The following is a 21,476-nucleotide window of genomic DNA, read 5'->3' as shown; positions in this document are numbered from 1 at the left end:
TGACTAAGTGAAGAGTTCAGGTGCAAAATGCGATATATCCATTTTTCATTTTCAGTAAAAATTGTTTTTTTTAATTGGCGTATATCGCGTTTTGATAAAAAAAAACCCAGGATTTACCCAATACAATTTCATAAGGATCAATCACGTTTTGCAGCAAATCAGCGGGCCTACGATTAGCCCTTACTGACATACAATAATGGCTTTAACTAAAAACTAGAAAGAAAATGGTTTATATCTTGTTTTGCGCCTGAACTCTTCAAGTTTTATAAGCATGGAGACCTCAAGTCTCTTTTCCAGTGAATATGAAAACAAGAAATTATTGCTAGCTGGAAAGAGTAGAAACTCAGATCTGCAAATTCAGTCCCAAGCACACTGTGCTCACTCTCTCTCACGCGACAAACACGCAGATGACAAAGCAGTATTCCAGTCTTCGTTTACAGCAGCAGAGTCCGTCTCCACACGCAGTCGATAATAATGGCTATGTTACAGTGATTAGTGACGCTTACAGAACGTGGCTAGAGAAAGTAGTCAGGTTGAGGTTTCTTGGATGGTATACCCCTCGTCTCCTAAAATGAGCATCAAAAAATTTATTTTACTTCTACAGATCAGATCAGACATGCACACACTAAAAATAAAAAAATAAAATTAATACCAATACAAACATTACTTTTGATGTCATACCATTTCAAAACATTAAACTCACAGGATTCATCTTTAAAACGGAACTTGTATGTAACAATTTCAAACAAAACTGAGAATTTTCAATTTAGCTTCCACAACATGAAATTCGCTCAACATTTCTTTATTCCAAAGTTAAATGGAAAACTTGGGAAATTTTCACTTCACAATAATTGTAATAAGGAATGGACATTATTCTTTAAATTTTTAAGGTGATGGTGCCAAATACTGGACGGTGATACTCTACCTATGAAGTGGTTCAAGCCAATTATAATACTGACCTGTGGTGCTGCCTCAAATATAGTGAAATCTCGCTGTAAATGTTCATCTAGCTCTAAAATTGCTGCTACATTTCCACATCTGTGAAAAAAGAACAAAATGTACGAATGTTTACTGATATCAGAGAAGAAAGAAGAGATCAACAATCAAACTTACCAAAAAAGAAAGAAATGTTTTATTTAACGATGCACTCAACACATTTTATTTATGGTTATATGGCGTCAACCACATGGTTAAGGACCACACAGATATTGAGAGAAGAAACCCACTGTTGCCACTTCATGGGCTACTCTTTTTGATTAGCAGCAAGGGATATTTTAAACGCACTATCCCACAGACAAGGTAATACATACCACGGCTGTTAATATACCAGTTGTGGTGCACTGGCTGGAACAAGAAATAGCGCAATGGGCCCACCGACGGGCATCGATCCCAGACTGACCGCACATCAAGAGAACGCTTTACCACTGGGCTATGTCATGCCCCCACCCCCCTCCCAAATCAAACTTACCATGTCAAAACTATATAGAGGAAAATGCAAGTCCTTTTTTGTAAAATCTTCAATTTTCAGTTGCAACATTTGTAATAGAATATCCTGTAGTACAGACATACCAGCAACATTAATGTTTTCCTTGCACAATTCAAGTAATCATATCTTAATAGTAACTATGCTCTCACAAGTCAGGGCTAGCTCTAGGTGACCTCGAAATTTCACCAAATAATCTATACAACTTCAAAAGTGGCAGAAACCCAGCTATTTTCTGATAAAATGTCAATTTTTACATGAAATTATTTTGCCAAATAAAAATGAAGTGTCACCAATTGTTATTAAAATTCACAATTGGTTAATTTGGCGACTTCCAGAGCTAGCCCTGCAAATCATTTTGTCCATTTGTTTACTCAATTTTACCAACAGTTGCCGTTTTAATTTTTTTATAGCATATTTTCAAAATGAACCCTTCCCTAACCCCCACACAAATACAACATCAGATGTATATCTTAAAGCAAAGCAAGGCAGGTTTATCAACACACACTCAAAAAATTGACATAGTTCATCAGCTACTGTAACTTCTATGTGTGGTACATTTTACAGATCACTGATTAATAATTATGAGTTGTCTAGATTGCAGCAAACAATACTATTTAAAGTTTGTTTGTTTAACGACACCACTTGAGCACATCGATTTCTTAAGTATCAGCTATTGGATGTCAAACATTTGGTAATTTTGACATACAGTCTTAGAGAGGAAACCTGCATTTTTCCATTAGTACTAGTAGCAAGGGGTCTTTTATACGCACCATCCTACAGACAGGATAACACATACAATGGCCTTTGATATATCAATCGTGGTGCACTACCTGGAATGAGAAATAGGCCTATGAGCCCACCAACAGGGACTGATCCTAGACCTACTGAGCATCAGGCTAATGCTTTACCACAGAGCTACGTGCTGCCACATACTCTATAAAGGCTGAGTGTTAGACTAAATGATAGGTTTAAGTTGTTCATACACATCTGTAACAGTAGTTTGGGGCCGACCAGACTGTAGGACTATAAGGCACATTAAGTTGTTCATACACATCTGTAACAGTAGTTTGGGGCCGACCAGACTGTAGGACTATAAGGCACATTAAGTTGTTCATACATACCTGTAACAGTAGTTTGGGGCCGACCACACTGTAGGACTATAAGGCACATTAAGTTGTTCATACATACCTGTAACAGTAGTTTGGGGCCGACCACACTGTAGGACTATAAGGCACATTAAGTTGTTCATACATACCTGTAACAGTAGTTTGGGGCCGACCACACTGTAGGACTATAAGGCACATTAAGTTGTTCATACATACCTGTAACAGTAGTTTGGGGCCGACCACACTGTAGGACTATAAGGCACATTAAGTTGTTCATACATACCTGTAACAGTAGTTTGGGGCCGACCACACTGTAGGACTATAAGGCACATTAAGTTGTTCATACATACCTGTAACAGTAGTTTGGGGCCGACCACACTGTAGGACTATAAGGCACATTAAGTTGTTCATACATACCTGTAACAGTAGTTTGGGGCCGACCACACTGTAGGACTATAAGGCACATTAAGTTGTTCATACATACCTGTAACAGTAGTTTGGGGCCGACCACACTGTAGGACTATAAGGCACATTAAGTTGTTCATACATACCTGTAACAGTAGTTTGGGGCCGACCAGACTGTAGGACTATAAGGCACATTAAGTTGTTCATACATACCTGTAACAGTAGTTTGGGGCCGACCAGACTGTAGGACTATAAGGCACATTAAGTTGTTCATACATACCTGTAACAGTAGTTTGGGGCCGACCACACTGTAGGACTATAAGGCACATTAAGTTGTTCATACACATCTGTAACAGTAGTTTGGGGCCGACCACACTGTAGGACTATAAGGCACATTAAGTTGTTCATACACATCTGTAACAGTAGTTTGGGGCCGACCACACTGTAGGACTATAAGGCACATTAAGTTGTTCATACATACCTGTAACAGTAGTTTGGGGCCGACCACACTGTAGGACTATAAGGCACATTAAGTTGTTCATACATACCTGTAACAGTAGTTTGGGGCCGACCAGACTGTAGGACTATAAGGCACATTAAGTTGTTCATACATACCTGTAACAGTAGTTTGGGGCCGACCAGACTGTAGGACTATAAGGCACATTAAGTTGTTCATACATACCTGTAACAGTAGTTTGGGGCCGACCACACTGTAGGACTATAAGGCACATTAAGTTGTTCATACATACCTGTAACAGTAGTTTGGGGCCGACCACACTGTAGGACTATAAGGCACATTAAGTTGTTCATACATACCTGTAACAGTAGTTTGGGGCCGACCAGACAGTGAGTACAGTTTCATTGAAGTGCCACTTGTAGCCTTCCATGACTAGCTGGTGAGCTCGACATATAAGATCAATGTCATTAGCCAGGTTGAACTGAGCCACCACGTCACTGCCAAACAAATACCCTGCTCCCCTTGGACTCACTCCCCAGCCCTGCATATCTGTATGTTAAAAATAAAATATTAAAACAATGTATGTAAACATTTAAAATAAACCAATATGAAAACAGAGACTTATTTAGCAGACCAAGTGCTTGCAGTCGCTCAAAGACTGGTTGTTGTACTCAATTTTAAACAAACATGATTTGATATAACAACCAGTCAATTTGTTTGCAAGTGCTTGCCGTCTCTACCAATTAAAAATAGATTGAGAACCCAGATAACTGAGGAGTACACCAAGGAACCAGATCCTAATCTAGAATTGAAAAAGTAGAAGTGACTTCTCCCTTCCCAGAAGAAGGAGAAAGTTTTTTTTTAAATAGGCCAAGTGAACATTTATCAGCACATTTTGTAACGTTTTGCCAGTAACTGCGTTCAATCGGAAAAATTCAGAATTTTACACTCTGTTCTAATTGTAATATTTTGACATAAAACACTACTTCCTGTAATAAAATTTAAACAAAACAGTTGTATGTTTAATTAAAAACGTGACATTATTAAGTGGTTGATAGTGAGCCGTTAAATTAAAATTAAAGTATTAATTGGCATTTTTTGGCATTACTGACATGAATGCAGTCGAGGATTAACAACACTTGACTGATGACAACACACAGTGTGACACACATCAATGAAAGGCAATAGCCCGATTTACAGGTGTATCTGAAAAATGTCAACATTAGACTACTACATGTATTCAAAAAATCTCTTCAGAACAGAAACTGGTAGGAGTATTAACATTTGTTGGTTGATTTTGATAAATTGACAAAGGTAAAATGTTATGTCATCAAATCAATCATGCATCACAGTGCTCGTGCCCTGAAACCATTTCCCTTTAATAATCCGTTTCATGATTACTCGAGGATACAATCTGGCGCCAAAGTAAAGACACTGTCCGACACACGGCAACAAGGTGCCAAGTGAGCTATGACAATAAACAAGTCGGGGTCTTGACGTCTGTTGTGTAATTTCGTTTTAGAAATCGTATTAGGTCCAGAATATTACGCTGACTTTCACGTCTCATTACTGCTAATAACATGGCGATTTGAGCCGACTTCTGGCGAAAAAACCCCGCCAATTTACGCCGGCAAAATTATAATCTGAGGAACTTCAATTTAATATAAGCATAAAAATAATCAGAGTTAGCAATACATAGTACTTACAGATTACAAAACAAATAAAAATAAATTTAAAAAACCCAGAAAAAAAAGAAAGAAGAAGATTTAAAAAAATACTACTAATAATAATAATGAAGTACCAAGTCGTAAAGCAACAAACCTTCTGGGTCAGACCATAGCAAGTCACACATGGGGCCGTCGTGAGGGACTTCCTGCTTCCTATCTATGGCACGGATTTGGTCCATTGTTTGAATGGAGGGTGATAATCCTCCATGAACACAGAACAGCTGAAAATATTGAAAACATTACAACAACGAAAAAACAAGAACACAGAATTTTTTTTATTTCTTTTCTTTTCATGTTTTATAACGTTTCTTCATGATCTCAAAACTCAAAATAAGCTGCCTAAAGACAACCCACTGGATATATTTGTTAACTTTTTGTATCGATATATGCATGTTAATTAATTTTTGTTGCAGAACATTATATTTCATTAAAAGTCAAAAAAGGGAACAGATGAATTGACATGTACTACTACAATGAATAATGTTAAATCTCACATCAAAAGGTATTTTTAAACCCATACCAACCAGAAATACAGTTTACCTGTTTGTTATTAAAATGGTTAAGATCTTTTCCTTAATGTCTAGGGGCCTAATTCACTAAACTCTCGCAATTTTGCGATCTTGCAGTGCAATACTAAAAGACTTGCAAAGAGGATGCTTTGATGTCTAGCAGAGCCTAAGCGAGCTTTGTGAATTAGGCCCCAGATTTATGAAAAGCAGAAGTGGTGAGAGCCAAAGTCTATGCACACACCTATGATTAATAAAATACTGTCATACCTTGCCATCTATGATTGCTGATAAACTGAGGTAATCAAATATTTCTGTACAGTATCGCCAGACTGTGATAGAGCCGTATTTTCTAAGACATTCGTCGTAAAATCCGTACACTTGTGTGATTTGTCGACTTTCATGATTTCCTCGAATTAATGTGATTCTATCTGGATATCGAACCTGTAAATTAAAAACAGTTTACTATTTGTCATATATATGAATGAAACATTACAATCTGCAATGGTCATTTGTAAACTGGGTGAAACAGTCAAAAACAAAGTGAAGAAAAAGATGCAAAATCATAACTCAAATTTCTGTGATGGGTAATACATTTTTTTTTTAGTCAGAGAAAGAAAGAAAGTAGAGTTGAAAATGAATTGGTCAAATATACTACATAACGGATTGGTCAAAAAGCTAATTTGACCAACACACAAGTTTTTGTTGCATTCTGCTTGGCTGAAAAAAAAAGCAAAGTCCCTGGTATCCCATGTACATACAAATCACCATAAATCACAAGCCTGTTAACCTATATGTGACAACACATTTATAAAGTTTACAATTCAAACGATCATTCCTTTACAAACATGTTGATTCTTTGCCAGTCATTCATATCACTTTTTCGTTGGACCGATACTTCTGTGTGTAATTTACATTTAAACAGCAGGCTTTAACATGTCGCTTATCAAATCACAAAATGCTAATTAAGGTTGAATATATTTCATTATTACATTTCATTCTTTTATCGATGTACTGTCATTTTTGCTTTTTGGTTACATAAAACTTGAATTTAACTAATATTTTATGATCTTGAGCCTAAACCTTGAACCAGTACACAAGATCAAAATTTAGATGATGATGATTGTTAAAAAAAACCATTTGTAAAAAAGCGAGGTACTGTTCTAGACTTTTTTGGTGTGTGGTAACCTCCTAGTAACTTAAACGACTTATTTTGATGCCGGACAAGGGGAAATAGGAATAGGAAATGATTTATTTAACAACGCACTCAACACATTTAATTACGGTTATATGGCGTTAAAGACCACACAGATATTGAGAGAGGAAACCCACTGTCGCCACTTCATGGGCTACTCTTTCCGATTAGCATCAAGGGATCTTTTATATGCACACAGGACAGCACATACCACGGCCTTTGATATACCAGTCGTGGTGCACTGGCTAGAACGAGAAATAGCCTGATGGGCCCACTGACAGGGATCGATCCCAAACCGACTGTGCATCAAGCGAATGCTTTACCACTGGGCTATGTCCCACCCTCGGACAAGAAGTGTTACTATTTAAATAATGATGAAAAGCTAAAAGCCTCACCTTCAGAGCTAACAGCAGCAAGAACGTCTCCGCACTGTAAAAGCCTCGGTCTACAAAATCTCCCATGAACAAGTAATTTGTGTCGGGAACATCACCGCCCACTTTGAACAATTCTTTTAAATCATAAAACTGTCCATGTATATCACCACAAACCTGAAAGATAAACATTAAAACAATTACAGAACAGGTATACAGACACAAACAAGATATCCAAATGGTTTAAGTACATAAAATTATGCAATAAGGTACCGGCTTGGGAAGATTTAAAGCCACCAAGTATGTTTTGTTAATGATACCACTAGAGCACATCAATTGAGATATTGATGTCAAACATTTGGTAATTCTGACATGTAGTCTTAGAGGAAAAAACCCCACCACATTTTTCCATTAGTAGCAAGGGATCTTTTATGTGTACCATCCCACAGGCAGGATAGTACATACCAGTCATGCCACCACTTAGTAAGAATAAATCATGTAATAAATCAAATACTGATCTAATCTTCAAATACTAATCCAATCTTCAAATATTATCCAGCAGGGAACAATTTGTTCAGTATTGCATTGTGATTCGCTATGCAAATTTTAAAGACCGCTACACAATTTTAAAACATTAAATCATATATCTCATTATATGAGAATGCCCCACCCCAAAAAATCCTGAAATTACAGAGGCTTGTTTAGAACATTGTTTAAATAACATACTGTTTTGCAGGTTATAAATAATAATGCAAGACAGTCATGGGTACAGGGGGAATGCTTCCCCGGACAATTTTGAAAATATAATGGCCAGAAAGCCAATTTTCTGGCATCGGAGTAAAAATATTAATTCTTTTCTAATTGTTAGAAGTTTTCTACCATTCTTTTTTTGCTTATTTGATGTCAAGTCTTCGGCTGTAGACTATGGCTAGTATATTTCGTCCTTGACTTTGTATTATTATTATGTTTAACCTTCTGACTTACTGCAGGCGAGATATCTCGCCCGACGTCACGTCAGACGATATAGTGTACACTGTATACAGTGCATTCCCCAATTCATATTTCCCGCCGTTTTGCACACGACACTCACCGGAAACGGAAATATAATTAAAGAAAAAAGATTTTTTTTCAAAATAGTGGTTTTTGTTTTGATTTTTTCAATTGAAAATACCTTGAAATTTTGAGTTCAAAAAGTGATTTTTGGCAAGTATTTTCGCTTGACAACAATGGCGCGTCGCGGTAATTTTCAGGGATCGATAGCTGATTGTAACAGCTAATTTGATAATAAATTTGATTGTTTTACCAACAAGGAAAATTACCAAATATTGCAATATGAATCGTAGTTCGGGTTTTTAAAAAAATTCGGGTCAGAAAACCACTGTTATCGGGAATAATGGACATAAATACTGGACAGCTGGCCACAAATGCCCGTAAGTAAACGCAACTTTTTCTATTTTTTGCCTAATTTTAATCACCATTAGCCGATCTAAAATAATAAAAATTACAAAAAAAAGACACGAAAATAATACTTACCGATTCATATATGAACTTTATTTCATGTATTTATGAAACATTTAAGTGAATATATGTGAGTAAAAATTATAAACTTGTACCCACTCAACGTGGTTTTTGTTAAAAATTAATCCAGTAGTCTAAAGGTTAAATGAATGAATGAATGAATGTTTAATGACATCCCAGCACGAAAAATACATCAGCGATTGGGTGTCAAACTGTGGTAATGGAAACACAATGTGATGATCAACATCAATATAAAAATTCAAGTGTCAAATAAAACACAGTGTAAAGAACTGCAAAAATACAAATATCACAGATGTTTAAATGATGCAGACGTAAAAACAATGGCTGCTTTATTGGAATTTGCTAGCAATTTCGCTGATGTCACTTGTTTGGCTGACCGGTTACGTGAGAGAGCATCGACTGGTGTACGCCACTGTAGTCCAAACAAATACGCACATTTACATTGCTGACAGATCTCAGAGATCAAAACTGACCAATGGTGATGAAGATAATATAACCGCGGCCATGTTGGAATAGCCAAAATTCTGGTTGGTATAAAACCCATACTGGCCAAGTATAAAATCTGGATTACTGGGTTGGTATAAAACCCGGACTTCTGGTGTGAAATGTAGGAAATTTTGACAAAACCCGGACCATAATCGGACAGCGCAAAAATTCTCATAGATGTCAAATTTAGTTGAAAATCAAGATTTTGAAAACAAAATCGTCCCTGATCCAGTCTCCTCCCTCAAAACAAAACTAAATTATCAAAAATGTCCAGCAACAGCAACATTTTTGTCAAAAGACACCAAAACAGTGAACACATCGATCAGTCATTGTTCTACAGATAGGAAATTAATTACTTACCGTTACAGGAGAATCAACTCTCTGTACATTGCTCTCTTCAACAAGAATTTCACGAGCTTTTGCACATAGGGCTTTTACTTCACTTTCTTTAATAACTTCACACCGTCGAAGCTGCTCAATTTGCCTGAAATAAATGTATGAGAATTTATAAACACCATTCGATGCAAATGTTACTGCACAAAAATCACGAACAGTTTGCAGGATCTTAAAAAGTACGAGTTTTTCATCAAACAACAAAGACTAGAACCTTTTGGCTGGCAAAACTTTCATCTCATTATATAAAATTTAGTTGCAGAGTAAAAGTAAAGTTTGTTTTATTTAACGATGCCACTAGATAGTTGCAGAGTATGTCATACAGATAAAATAAGAGATTGTCTATATGGTATGTATGCAACAAGAAAGTTACTTTCAAGATTATATTACTGCTGTGGCTGTGGTATAACAATGTTATTTGGTCTGTTTCATTAGTTTTACAGTTCAAGTGAATCAAGTAATATTAGTATGTATGTATGTATGTATATATATATATATATATATATATCAATGCACAAGAAATTCTAGACTAAAACATATGTATGTTGTACTACTAACATATGAAAATGATTAATATCCTACCTGTCTAAATCACTCATGTCACTCATTTTGTCTGTAAAACATCAAATAAAAACAAATTAATAAAAATGTTAAAGATAACATTTTTTATGATGGTCAACTATGGGAAAGACTTCCATATTCTCCCCACCCACTCCCATAGAAAAATAAATAAATTCAGCAACAGAGGGACACCAAAAGCATATTTTAATTAATTACTACTAATTAATTATAATATTTAAAGTGAAAAAGTTAGCTAAATGTATTACATAAATAGAGCTGGGCGGTATTGAAATTTGAGGTTCAGTATCAGTATTTTGGAGGTGATTTACCTCGTTATCAGTAACGTATTCAGTATTGATACAATACCACTACCGATACCGATATCGAGCAGTATTTTTGGTATACTCAGCATTAAATGTCTGCCCGAGTTAAAGCTCACCCACTAATTTCATCTAAATAAAATCCAATTCTATACTCAAGTCTCTCGTCTGATTTATACCCAGTCCATTTTGCTTTCATCAGATATACTGTTAGTGCTTTACTAAATGAGGGTAAACATTTTTCAATACTGAAATTTCAGCATTTTGAAATTTCCTTGGTATGGTAAATCAGTACTGACATGATACCGATACTGAACAGTATATACGGCAGGGTTCGAACTTAACGGTCGCCCGATCGCCCCTGGCGACTGAAAACAACAACGGGCGACTGAAAACCCACAGTAAGGTGACCGATTTAAAATAAAAAAAATTAAATCAATAATTAATAAATAAAAGTACAGCTATGTAGCCTACTTTGCACCATGAAAACTTGTAGGTCTGCTTTTACATATAAACATATGCCCAACATAAGAATAGGTGTAAGGTAAGTGGCATGTAAAATTGGGCACAAATTCATGTCGACAAGATTCAGCTCTGGTTATGTGTACACGTCATAGATTGTATCCACTGAACATTATATTTTAGGTTTTTTTTGTAATTATTATTATTTCATTGAGATGGGGTGGGGGGAGGAAGGGGTTGTGTCGGTTATACCAGTGCTCAACGTTTGGTGAACGCAAGCATCTTTGTTTGTTTGAAATTATATAATCGGGAATACCACAAATGTATTGACAGTGACAGTGGGGGAGTCACAGTGGCATGTCTGTTATTTATTTAAAGAGTGGGTTGGTTGAATGCAGGAAAATACTCAAAATAAATGTTTTCTCTTATAATCTGTTGCAATATTGTTGGTTTTTTAGAAAATATTATTCGGACAAGTGAAAGTGCTGTCACCACTTGCCCGGATGGCAATTCAAAAAAAAAAGTTAAGCGCAGACACTGTATACGGTATACCACTCAACTCTATACATAAAGTAGTGTTTTACTAAACTTAAAGTTGTTTAAATATGTCTTCTAGATAATTTAATACTATTAGTACTGTCTAAACAAAAATATATCATGGTTCATACAGAAATTACAAACCTAAATTTAGGGACTTTTTAGGGTCAATGTAAGTAAAATTTAGGGACTAAAACTTTGCTGTACGAAATGACCTTCAAACTCGACAAAATAATGAAAGTGTTCGAGTGGGCCATCGGAATCGACAGAGAACGGTCCTACACATTTTCATAAACATAAATATGTAGAATCCACATAGGCATAAATGTCTGATTCAGTTCAGATTTGAGAATATTCAGTTTTATTTAGTTTGCACTGAGATTAAGACTCTTGATTAGTATTTTTAGAAACATGTTTCGTTTTAGAATGATCAATCAAGCGTTCCCTGAAAGTTATGAATGAATCCATCAACGAACAATACCGAACATTGATGTTGTTTTACGAATGAATTGTTGGTATCATTTTGGCTTTGTTTACACACCAACGTTTGAGCGAGCACAGAGATTAACAAATGAAAGTAGATATTGATGTATTTTTGGCAATTTATTTAATTTTTCTGAAAGAAAAAATTGTCCGACGATTTCAGGGCTTATATGGCCCAATTTAGGGTCTTTTGTGAACTTGCCTGTAAAATATAGGGCCTTTTAGGGCTAGATCATCAAAATAGGGACTTTTTAGGGCATTTTCAAGCATGTGCGAACCTTGTATATATTTTTGACAAAAAGTTACTCTTGTCTAAAAATGTGATTTGCTAAAATCAGCATACCTTTGAATGGTTTGGTGTATCTAAGATCTACAAAGAGTTTAGGAAACTAGACATAAATAGCTTTCCTATTATACCACACAAGTTACTGAATTGACAAATAATTTATTTTCTCAAATGTGGCATTTTGCTTGATCGTGCCCTTATGCTTCCAATTCTGTTTGTTTTCTTGTGCACAATTTACGCAATCAACATCTGATTTGTTGTTGTCTGCTTGTCGTTAATTTGTTAAGTCTTTCTTCAGTTCGAGAACATAAATTTACATTAAACAAAGTTCAGTATTTAAATACAAAATGAAAACACCTAAAACCGTTGTTTTTGTTTATTCCTTAAAATTACTGATATTGGGTCTACTTAACTCATAGAAATTGACTTAAAATGGAGGAAGATGAATTAACATTTGGTGCATGTCACATGACCTCACACATGCCAGATCAACAAGGCCAAATCATTTAATTTTTAAACCCCCTGATGTTAGAATTTTGTTTTCAATTATTATATTCAATCTGCAAAAATTTGTGTCTCTACTGAATAGTAGACATTCATAAAATTGTAAAAAAAAATATGTATAAACTGTGTTAATTAAGAATCAATTCATTAGAAAATTATTTTTTTACAGTTTGAAACTATTCACTGGTATGAACGTAATACTCATCTGTATTGACATCAAGTGTTATCGATGGATGTTGGTAAAACCGTAAAACGCAGACCTGACCAGAACACTTAACTAACTGAATTTTTCCTTCTAAAAATATATTAAACAAAGAATTTTTCAAGTGTGCATAGTTAAGAAAACTATATTATATTATGCAGTGGCTTTAAAAATTAAAAATGACCAACTGCGAATCCACGGAGAGGTTATTTTTTCAAATGCATGTGCCCGAAGCAGTTAAAAATTACCACCCTTTCCTGTTAATGCATGCAGTGTTCTCGCTGGGTAAAAATTAAAAGAGGGCGGCTGTGCACCCCCTGCCCTTCCAAGAAAAATAAAGAATTGTTAAAAAGAAAACAAAAGTGTGGGGGGGTGGGGTGGGGGTGTATACGCTTGGTTACCGTATATTGTTGTGTGTTGATCGACTTTGTGGAAAGGCTTACCCCTAATTTTGTCCCTCAGTATCTGGTACCAAAAAATATACAAGCTGAACTGTTAGTTGAACTGGATATATTGTTGGTCTGACATTCACGTGCATTCATTTTGCTGAACCGATCAAAATTTTTATATTATTTTAATAAAGATTTCAAGATATCTGAAAAATAAATAGCTTCGTTTTTGTAAAGGCGGTGTGTATTATTAGTTGGCACTCAAGATACATTATTTTAATTATAAACACTACCACTTCTATTGTTTTTATAAGCAGTGATATCCCCCAATAACTAAAAGTTTCTAATATTTTATAAAGAACTGCTAAATAAACAAATGACAGTGAGTAAAAATCATCAATTACGACCAATAAGTCTGCAATTGAGGACACAATATCAGACAAGTTAGTGGACACAAAAGACAGAATGAATGTTCTGATGACATGACAAAAACAGGATGTGGTTGACTCGTCCCCGGGACAATTTGTCCACAGACAATTTGTCCACCGATGCACTGGAGACAATTCGTCCATGACCAATGCGGCGGACTCACCCTCTTGACAATTTATCCACAGACGATTCGTCCACCGATGCACTGGAGACAATTCGTCCACCGATGCACTGGAGACAATTTGTCCACCAATGCACTGGAGACAATTCGTCCACGACCAATGCAGTTGACTCGTCCCCAGATAATTCGTCCACCGATACACTGGAAACAATTTGTCTACGACTAATGCAGTTGACTCGTCCCCTGGACAATTGGTCCACCGATACACTGGAGACAATTCGTCCACGACCAATGCAGCTGACTCATCCCCTGGACAATTGGTCCCCAGATGATTCGTCTACCGATGCGCTGGAGACAATTCGTCCAAAACCAATGCGGCTGATTCATCCTCTGGACAATTTGTCCGCGACCAAAAATTACTTCTGGACATTTCATCCTCTAGATTTTTCCCCACACTAATTTACCGTATATTTCATCCAAGCACAAAATAAATGAAACAAAGTTAATTTTATACATAATGAACTTGGTGACTATATTATATGTATAACAAACACGTCTAGATAGAAATATTGAAATTTGGGTAACAACATTATCCTATTAGGAGACTTCAATTAAGATCTTCTTAAAATATGACGTAGGATTATAGATTATTGATTTATTGGAATATATTTAGTTTGACAGTGCAATTGGAAAATTACAAGAATTCATTCTGTACACACTGTATTTACATTTTACGGTTAACTTTAACACATTTTTGGGGATGGATAGTATGTATATATATAACTGTTTTGTTGATAATTTTTATTCAAAACATTGTCCATGTTTATTAAAAATTAAATAAAAAAATTATATATATATTGTCTTCTATAGGATTCATATATATAGAAATAAATTATTCAATTGAATGGACTCAAACGGTGTTGATTTTTTGTTTTAAATAATATAATTAAAAGTATTGATGACTGGTTCTGGATTCAATGACAAAATTGTTTGCAGTACCCTTTGAATAGGTACTGTGGACGAATCGTCCTGCTATCTGAAAATACAGTGGACGAATTGTCCGAAACCAGTGGATGAATAGTCTAGAAAGCACAAAATTGGCAACAAATAAGTGGGTTTTCAGTCTGAGATTGCCGAAATGATAATTTTATTATTTTTAATTCATTGCTCAAATAAAATATAACTTTCATTGTGTGTATTAAACATACAAATGGATACTGGAATGAAACACAATACAGGCTGTTAAAAATACTGTTAAATTACGTTATGGTAACTGTCGTAAACTACTGAAGTTTCCAACATTTTCGTACACGCTGCAACTTGTTTCCATTGATGTCCAGACTGATCAATTTTTCTTCAGTGTGTGAAAAAGTGTGAATTTTGAACTAGCGGAGATGAATGCTGTAAAATATAGTAGGATGTTGGAAAATAAAAGAGGGGCGCAAAATAATAGAGGGAGGCAGCAAAACACTAAAGCAGGGCGGCAAAATTGTGTGGTGGTCCACCCCGCTTAAATGGAGCAGGGAGAACAATGGTATGGTGTTTCATTTTTATTTACATTTTACGTCCATGTTGTTGATTTTTTTTTTTGACTGATTGGAATATCGTACCGTCATACAATTTCAATCGACATATGTTTTCGATACTTTGTTTGTAACTGCATGTATCGCGAGATTATGCGAGATATTACGTCACTATCAGCCTAAACATAAACAACGAAGTGTCTTTTACCTCACAATATTAAAAATGCTTCAAGTCAAGCTGCCAACTTTATGTTTTAATTATAATACCATAAATAGTGTGCATGTTATCAGTTTTTCGTAATGCAATATTTTGGTACTAATGAAATGCCTCACATAGCGAAATCCAGGTATCACAAATCCCTGCAAAGTTATCGTCTGCAACACTGACATCTGACCTGCCAAAGTTCGACAATATACCACGTGATCATTATACTGAACAATAACATTTATGGAAGGCTGGTTGGGTTACCTCTTATGTCATTCACAGCAAAGATCTTTTTCGGTAATTTCTGGTGGGGGCATGTTTACATGTGCATTTACATTTACTACAAATAAAGTTGGTTTGGTGGAATTAGATTTTTTGAAAATATATAGTTCAGTGTCTCTGTCAGAGTACTTAAGGTGACAGTCTGAATTTAGGTGTCGTTGATACGTATAACAAGAGGATTAGACATTAGCCTATGACGAAAATATAATGTAAATATGTTTTAAATGAACACTGTCTATTGGTCTGAAGATTATTCAATATATTTTTACAAGTTACAAACATTATATGATTTTATGTTCAAAAGAAGATTTTGATGTAAATTATTGCACGGAGTATAGACCCTTCACTACCATAAAAAGGACAAAAATAGACAGCCAATGAAACTATCGAAAACATATGACGTTTGTGAAAATATAGCGGAAACACCTGTATGACTTAGCAGCTAGTGTTTTTGGAGGAAAATTTGGTGTTCATAGGAAATTATCTCTGTTTTTCACAATAAACTAATGTGACTTGAGAAAGGTAAAGTAGTACCGTATGTACGAAGTTTTGTTTTTATTATATTTTAATTTTTTGCTCATCGTATATCTTTTAATTAATTATTTTTTTTTATCGTATCGAAAACATATGACGCTAGGATATATTTTATTACATGTATCATAACTGAAAAATATAGAATATTCTTTCCATAAATATCGTATTTGTGTTTTTGTCATTAGCCAAATGCAGTTTATGGTACTAGTAGTAGCTGTGGACAAAATGATGAAAATCAGAAAATGGGGGGGGGGGGGGGGCAACAATGTGAATTCAACAATCATCAATGACAATGTTACGAATCATGTCGAATGTAGTCTATGGTGATAATTGATAGTATTGTTACATTGTAGACAATTTTTTAATATTTAAATGTGAAAATACTGTTACTACACATCGCTTGTAATAAAATAAATCAGACAAAAAGAGATTCTACAAATTCAGAACTGAAAAATTAAAATTAAAAACAAATCGGAGGAAAAGTAATCATGAATCTGACCGGGAGTCGGGACTTCATGATTCATGACGTTTGTCAGCGTGTTTCATTACACAGATCTGTCTTCAACAAAACTCATCAATCTAAAATATGAATATAGTTTAAAGAAGATAAAGATGTGTGTGATTTAACAGATACGTTAACGAATTGGATTAATCTGAAAGTTTTACCTGAAATTTTCTTCGACTAACAAAAAATACTATTGTCAGAAAACCTGAAATATATTGAACTCTCGTGAAATCTCGTAGTTTCGCGTTGCCTACATTGGGTCTTACTGAAAACAGAATAGGTGTATGATCGAATCTACTACGCAAAAATATTATATATGTGTTATGTTAACAAACGCATTTTGTTATTTTTGATAACATTGGTTTTGATTTTCGTAGTTAAAATTAAAGTGCGAAATGAAACAGATCAGTAAGCAATGTGGCAACATTTTGGGAGCTATTTTTATTGGGCCCCAAACCAACCCGTCCTGTACGAGCTCGGCCCTAATGGTTGATGTACGGTACAGTAGATTATAATTTTGTATGAAACACAATGGTATATTACAATTATCCCTACCTACTCCCAACCCTGCCCCGCAAAAAAACCCCCAACAACATACAAAAACACAACTCATCAAATCCAACAACACCAAAAAGCAATTAATAATAATGAAACAAAAAATACAATCGAAATATGTTCACTGACAGATTATATTCGAAACAGTTTAAAAACACAATAGGCTAATTTAGATGTAAATAAAATGTAATTTTAATAAATGTACTGGTCAGAATTATATTTTGAGTTTAGTATTTGATGAATGGACATCAACTCTTTTTCTAGACTTTACCTTGCTTTATAGTGATACCATCTCGTATCCTCCGGAGTCGGGCCCGCCCGCACCACTATACCAACCCATGACGACTGGACTACACCCTAGTCTGATACTCTCTCTCGTTCAGACGGATCCGGCTTCTCAAGATCTGTATTTGAGCACAGCACTACACCTTCAACGTCTATCGACTGTCAATCTAGGGGTTTTCTTGACGGGATGCAACCCATCTCGCCCCTTTAAGCTGTGCACTCAAACGGCCTTAACGAGGCCACTCGCGTGAACATATCGATCGGACTTTAAACTTTTAGATCTGCGTTCAAAATTTTATGTCGAAATTACTTCTTCTCTTTTAATATTATTAAATACTCCGATCCTCTCTTCTTTCACTTATTTAATTTTGGACTGTCCTTCTAAAATGCTCCAAATTATATAAATATTCGGCCGAGCAGTCAATTCCTTTTTTATTTTTGGCTTGTAACCTTTCAAAATTCTGCCCATTCCCCCCCCCCCCTCCATCCCGAGTCAAGTCAGGCCACCGATCTTATCGGAGGTCGGACTCGGGATGGGCGTGTTCGAAACCCTAGTGGTATATGGGCACGTTAAACTAGTTATCATCATCATCAATGGATATCAAAGGTCAAGGTCAATTATTTTAACGTGCACATTCAAAGCAATTCGTTTTAGCACATCCTTGTTCCTAAAGTTGGTTCAGAAGTGTGTCAGACCGTCTGCAAAAGTCAGGAGGGAAGATGAAAGAGATGTTCGTGTTCATATAAAATAATAATAATAATAATAAAACATGGACTATTAAAAGGGCTGTTTCAAATTAGCTTCAAAATTACTAATTAAGATTAATTATTAACTTTTGTTTTAAAATGTAAAGATGATAGGCCTACCTTGAACAGTATGTCACCCCCCTACTACACAACAACAAATAATTTTTACTGAATAGTAAAAATAAAGACTGACCAAATAGCAACACCCCGAATCATTGTCGAACAATCCATGGAATGAAACTCATCCCTGTACATAAACTTTGTAGACTATGAGACGGCATTCGACAGTCAACAGAGATACGCTGTGGAAGCTTCTGAGGCACTACGGGATATCAAAGAAATTCATTTCACTGATAAGAAATACCTACGAAGATATGACATACAAGGTTATTAATGCAGGACAACTTACAGACTCGTTCATGGTGAAGACAGGAGTGAGGCAAGGATGCCTTCTGTCACCATTCCTATTCCTGTTTGCCAAAGACTGGATCATGAAAAAGACCACAGAAAACAAGAAATGGTATCCTTGGAGCCAACTGGAGGACCTGGACTTTGCGGATGACCTCTCAACTCAAGGCAGTGTTACTCTATGGATCAGAAACATGGCGAAGTAGGCAGAGGACACTAGAAAGAACACAAATGCCTGCGTAGAATCTTACACCTGAAGTGGACAGACAAGGTACCAAACATTACACTCTTGGAACGGACCAAGCAACTACCAATAAAAAAACGAAATAAAGAAGAGAAAATGGAGGTGGATAGGACATACACTCAGGAAACCTACAGAAACCATCACCCGTCAAGCCATCACATGGACCCCCCCCCCCCCCCCCCCCCCCCCCGGAGAAGCGAAGAGGCAGGCCACGGAACACCTGGCAAAAAGACCCGGAAAAAGAAACAAAGGAGACGGAGAAGATGGCCACAAACAGACAACAGTGGCGTTCCTTGATTGATGCATGGCCTATGCTCCCAGCGAGCAAATAGAAGAAGACAAAGTAAAAATAAAGTAAATAGTTTATTGGAAAAATGTCTAAAAACTGACAGATAGAAAGCGTACGATGTCACAAGTGATTACCCAATCTAATTAAAATTAGCTCCACTATTACATGTGGATCTAACAGCAGCCCATTGGAGCTCATGTCCAGTTGACCTTTCATTCGTCCAATCAAAACATTACTTGCAAAATCATGCCAGTGATTTGAAAAGAATTTGAAAACATTCGGATTATGCCGAGGGTATACGAAATGATTCGGTTGAATTACGAAGTATGCCGGAAACTAATTGCAATATAAAATTTTATATAAAATTCGTTTCAAGACGAAAAAACAACCGTGATGGTATAGTCATAAAATCTGTTTATACTAGTATACAATCCAAAGTTTATTACTGCACTTTTCCCCCTGTTTTTTCAATGTTGAAATAGACCAACAAGTTCGCCTATTGCATAAATAGTCTCGCCTGATATTTTTAGAATTTGTGTGTTCCCGAATAACGCTATAAAAGGCGAAATGTAATTGGTCGATATTAAAATTGTTATACCTCCTGCCCCGGAATTGGTCACTGGCGAAGTCAGAGGCTAAATCCGAGGTGGGCGTGTCTGAACCTCTGTGGATATGGGCACGTAAATAGAGTTCCCATTCCATCCCAAAATTGTTATTTATAGATGAAATGTCACCTGGACATGGGAGTCCACACAATGCTGTTAGATCTACTGACAGACCCAGTAGAGCTAATTTTAACCAGATTGGTGATCACCCACATATTTTGAAACTATTCTCAACGAACCACTTTTTACTCCAAATGGCAGCATCTTTTCGTGAAATGAAATGTACCCATACTGAAACGTACCTAACCATAACGTACCCAACTTTGGTCAAAACATACGAAAACGAAACAACCAAAACGTACCGATATGTTGGATGAACTTACGTCTTATTTAAATATACACTGAAACTCCTATACATGTACATCAGTTTAAATTTAATTTCAACACGTTGTTGTAAAAACGTACCTAAACCAAATGAAAACATACCTAAACCAAAATTTAACTTACTAAAAGTACTCATTTTGGGTTAACACATACTCAGTACAAATTAGAGCTTCAGAAGAGAAAATAAGTTGTAAAACTTGCATACCACATAAAACGTTTTTAACAAGTTTGAGTATTGTTTTATACCACAAAAGGGAACGGGACGTAAGTCAGTGATACAGCGCTCGCTTGATGCGCGGTCGGTCTAGGATCGTTCTCCACCAGTGGGCCCAATGGGCTATTTCTCGTCCCAACCAGTGCACCACGACTGGTATATCAAAGGCCGTGGTGTGTGCTCTCCTGTCTGTGGGATGGTGTATATAAAAGACCCCTTTCTGCTAATCGAAAAGAGTAGCCCATGAAATGGCGACAGCGGGTTTCCTCTCAATATCTGTGTGGTCGTTAACCATATGTCCGACGCCATATAACCGTAAATAAAATGTGTTGAGTGTATCGTTAAATAAAATATTTCCTTCTTCCTTCTATACAACAAAATAAAACAAGTCCCAATCTCGTCTCATATATTCCATATCATATGTCAGCCTGTTCATGCAACAGTGTACATATAAGTTACAGGCGATGTATAAGCCTATAAGGGGCGAGTTGACCAACCGCTGGGGTGAGTTGGTAGGAGGCGAGTTGGTTTTAAGGCGAGTTGACAAGCATTCCTACGTTTTAGTACTGGTACGTTTTGACCAAAACCACGACTGGTAGATCAAAGGCCATGGTATGTGCTATCCTGTTAATGGGGGGACTATAAAAGATCCCTTGCTACTAATCAAAAAGAGTAGCCCACGAAGTGGCGACAGCAGGGTTCCTCTCTCAATATCTGTGTGGTCCTTAACC

General features: G+C 36.1%; 1 protein-coding gene across 2 annotated transcripts; it reads right to left on the bottom strand.

The window, feature by feature from the left end:
- Positions 1-150: 150 nt before the first annotated feature.
- On the bottom strand, positions 151-17,260 carry LOC121367565 (serine/threonine-protein phosphatase 4 catalytic subunit). 2 transcript variants are annotated; one of them, XM_041491821.1, is made up of 9 exons: positions 17,176-17,260; positions 10,254-10,284; positions 9,639-9,762; positions 7,278-7,430; positions 5,958-6,131; positions 5,276-5,402; positions 3,814-4,003; positions 960-1,038; positions 151-566 (listed from the first exon to the last, which is right to left on the bottom strand). In XM_041491821.1, exons 2-9 carry the CDS (start codon positions 10,277-10,279, stop codon positions 516-518), a joined length of 924 nt encoding a protein of 307 aa, XP_041347755.1. In that variant the 5' UTR covers positions 10,280-10,284; positions 17,176-17,260; the 3' UTR covers positions 151-515. The 2 variants fall into 2 exon arrangements, with proteins under 2 accessions (XP_041347755.1, XP_041347754.1); XM_041491820.1 differs by lacking the exon at positions 17,176-17,260 and adding an exon at positions 17,009-17,094.
- Positions 17,261-21,476: the final 4,216 nt, after the last annotated feature.

Source organism: Gigantopelta aegis, chromosome 3, assembly GCF_016097555.1.
Source record: "Gigantopelta aegis isolate Gae_Host chromosome 3, Gae_host_genome, whole genome shotgun sequence".
NCBI classification, from domain to species: domain Eukaryota; kingdom Metazoa; phylum Mollusca; class Gastropoda; order Neomphalida; family Peltospiridae; genus Gigantopelta; species Gigantopelta aegis.
The sequence above is the reverse complement of the archived record's forward strand: the minus strand, read 5'-3'. Positions and strand labels throughout refer to the sequence as shown.

Bases quoted from the DNA above. Each gene is read 5' to 3' on its own strand.
- LOC121367565 (XM_041491820.1), bottom strand. From the start codon at position 17,033: ATGAATCATGAAGTCCCGACTCCCG. The intron at 6,132-7,277 runs GTGAGGCTTTTA...TTTAATTTACAG, and splicing joins TGCTGCTGTTAGCTCTGAAG to GTTCGATATCCAGATAGAAT. The intron at 4,004-5,275 runs GTTTGTTGCTTT...TTTAACATACAG, and splicing joins GCTATGGTCTGACCCAGAAG to ATATGCAGGGCTGGGGAGTG.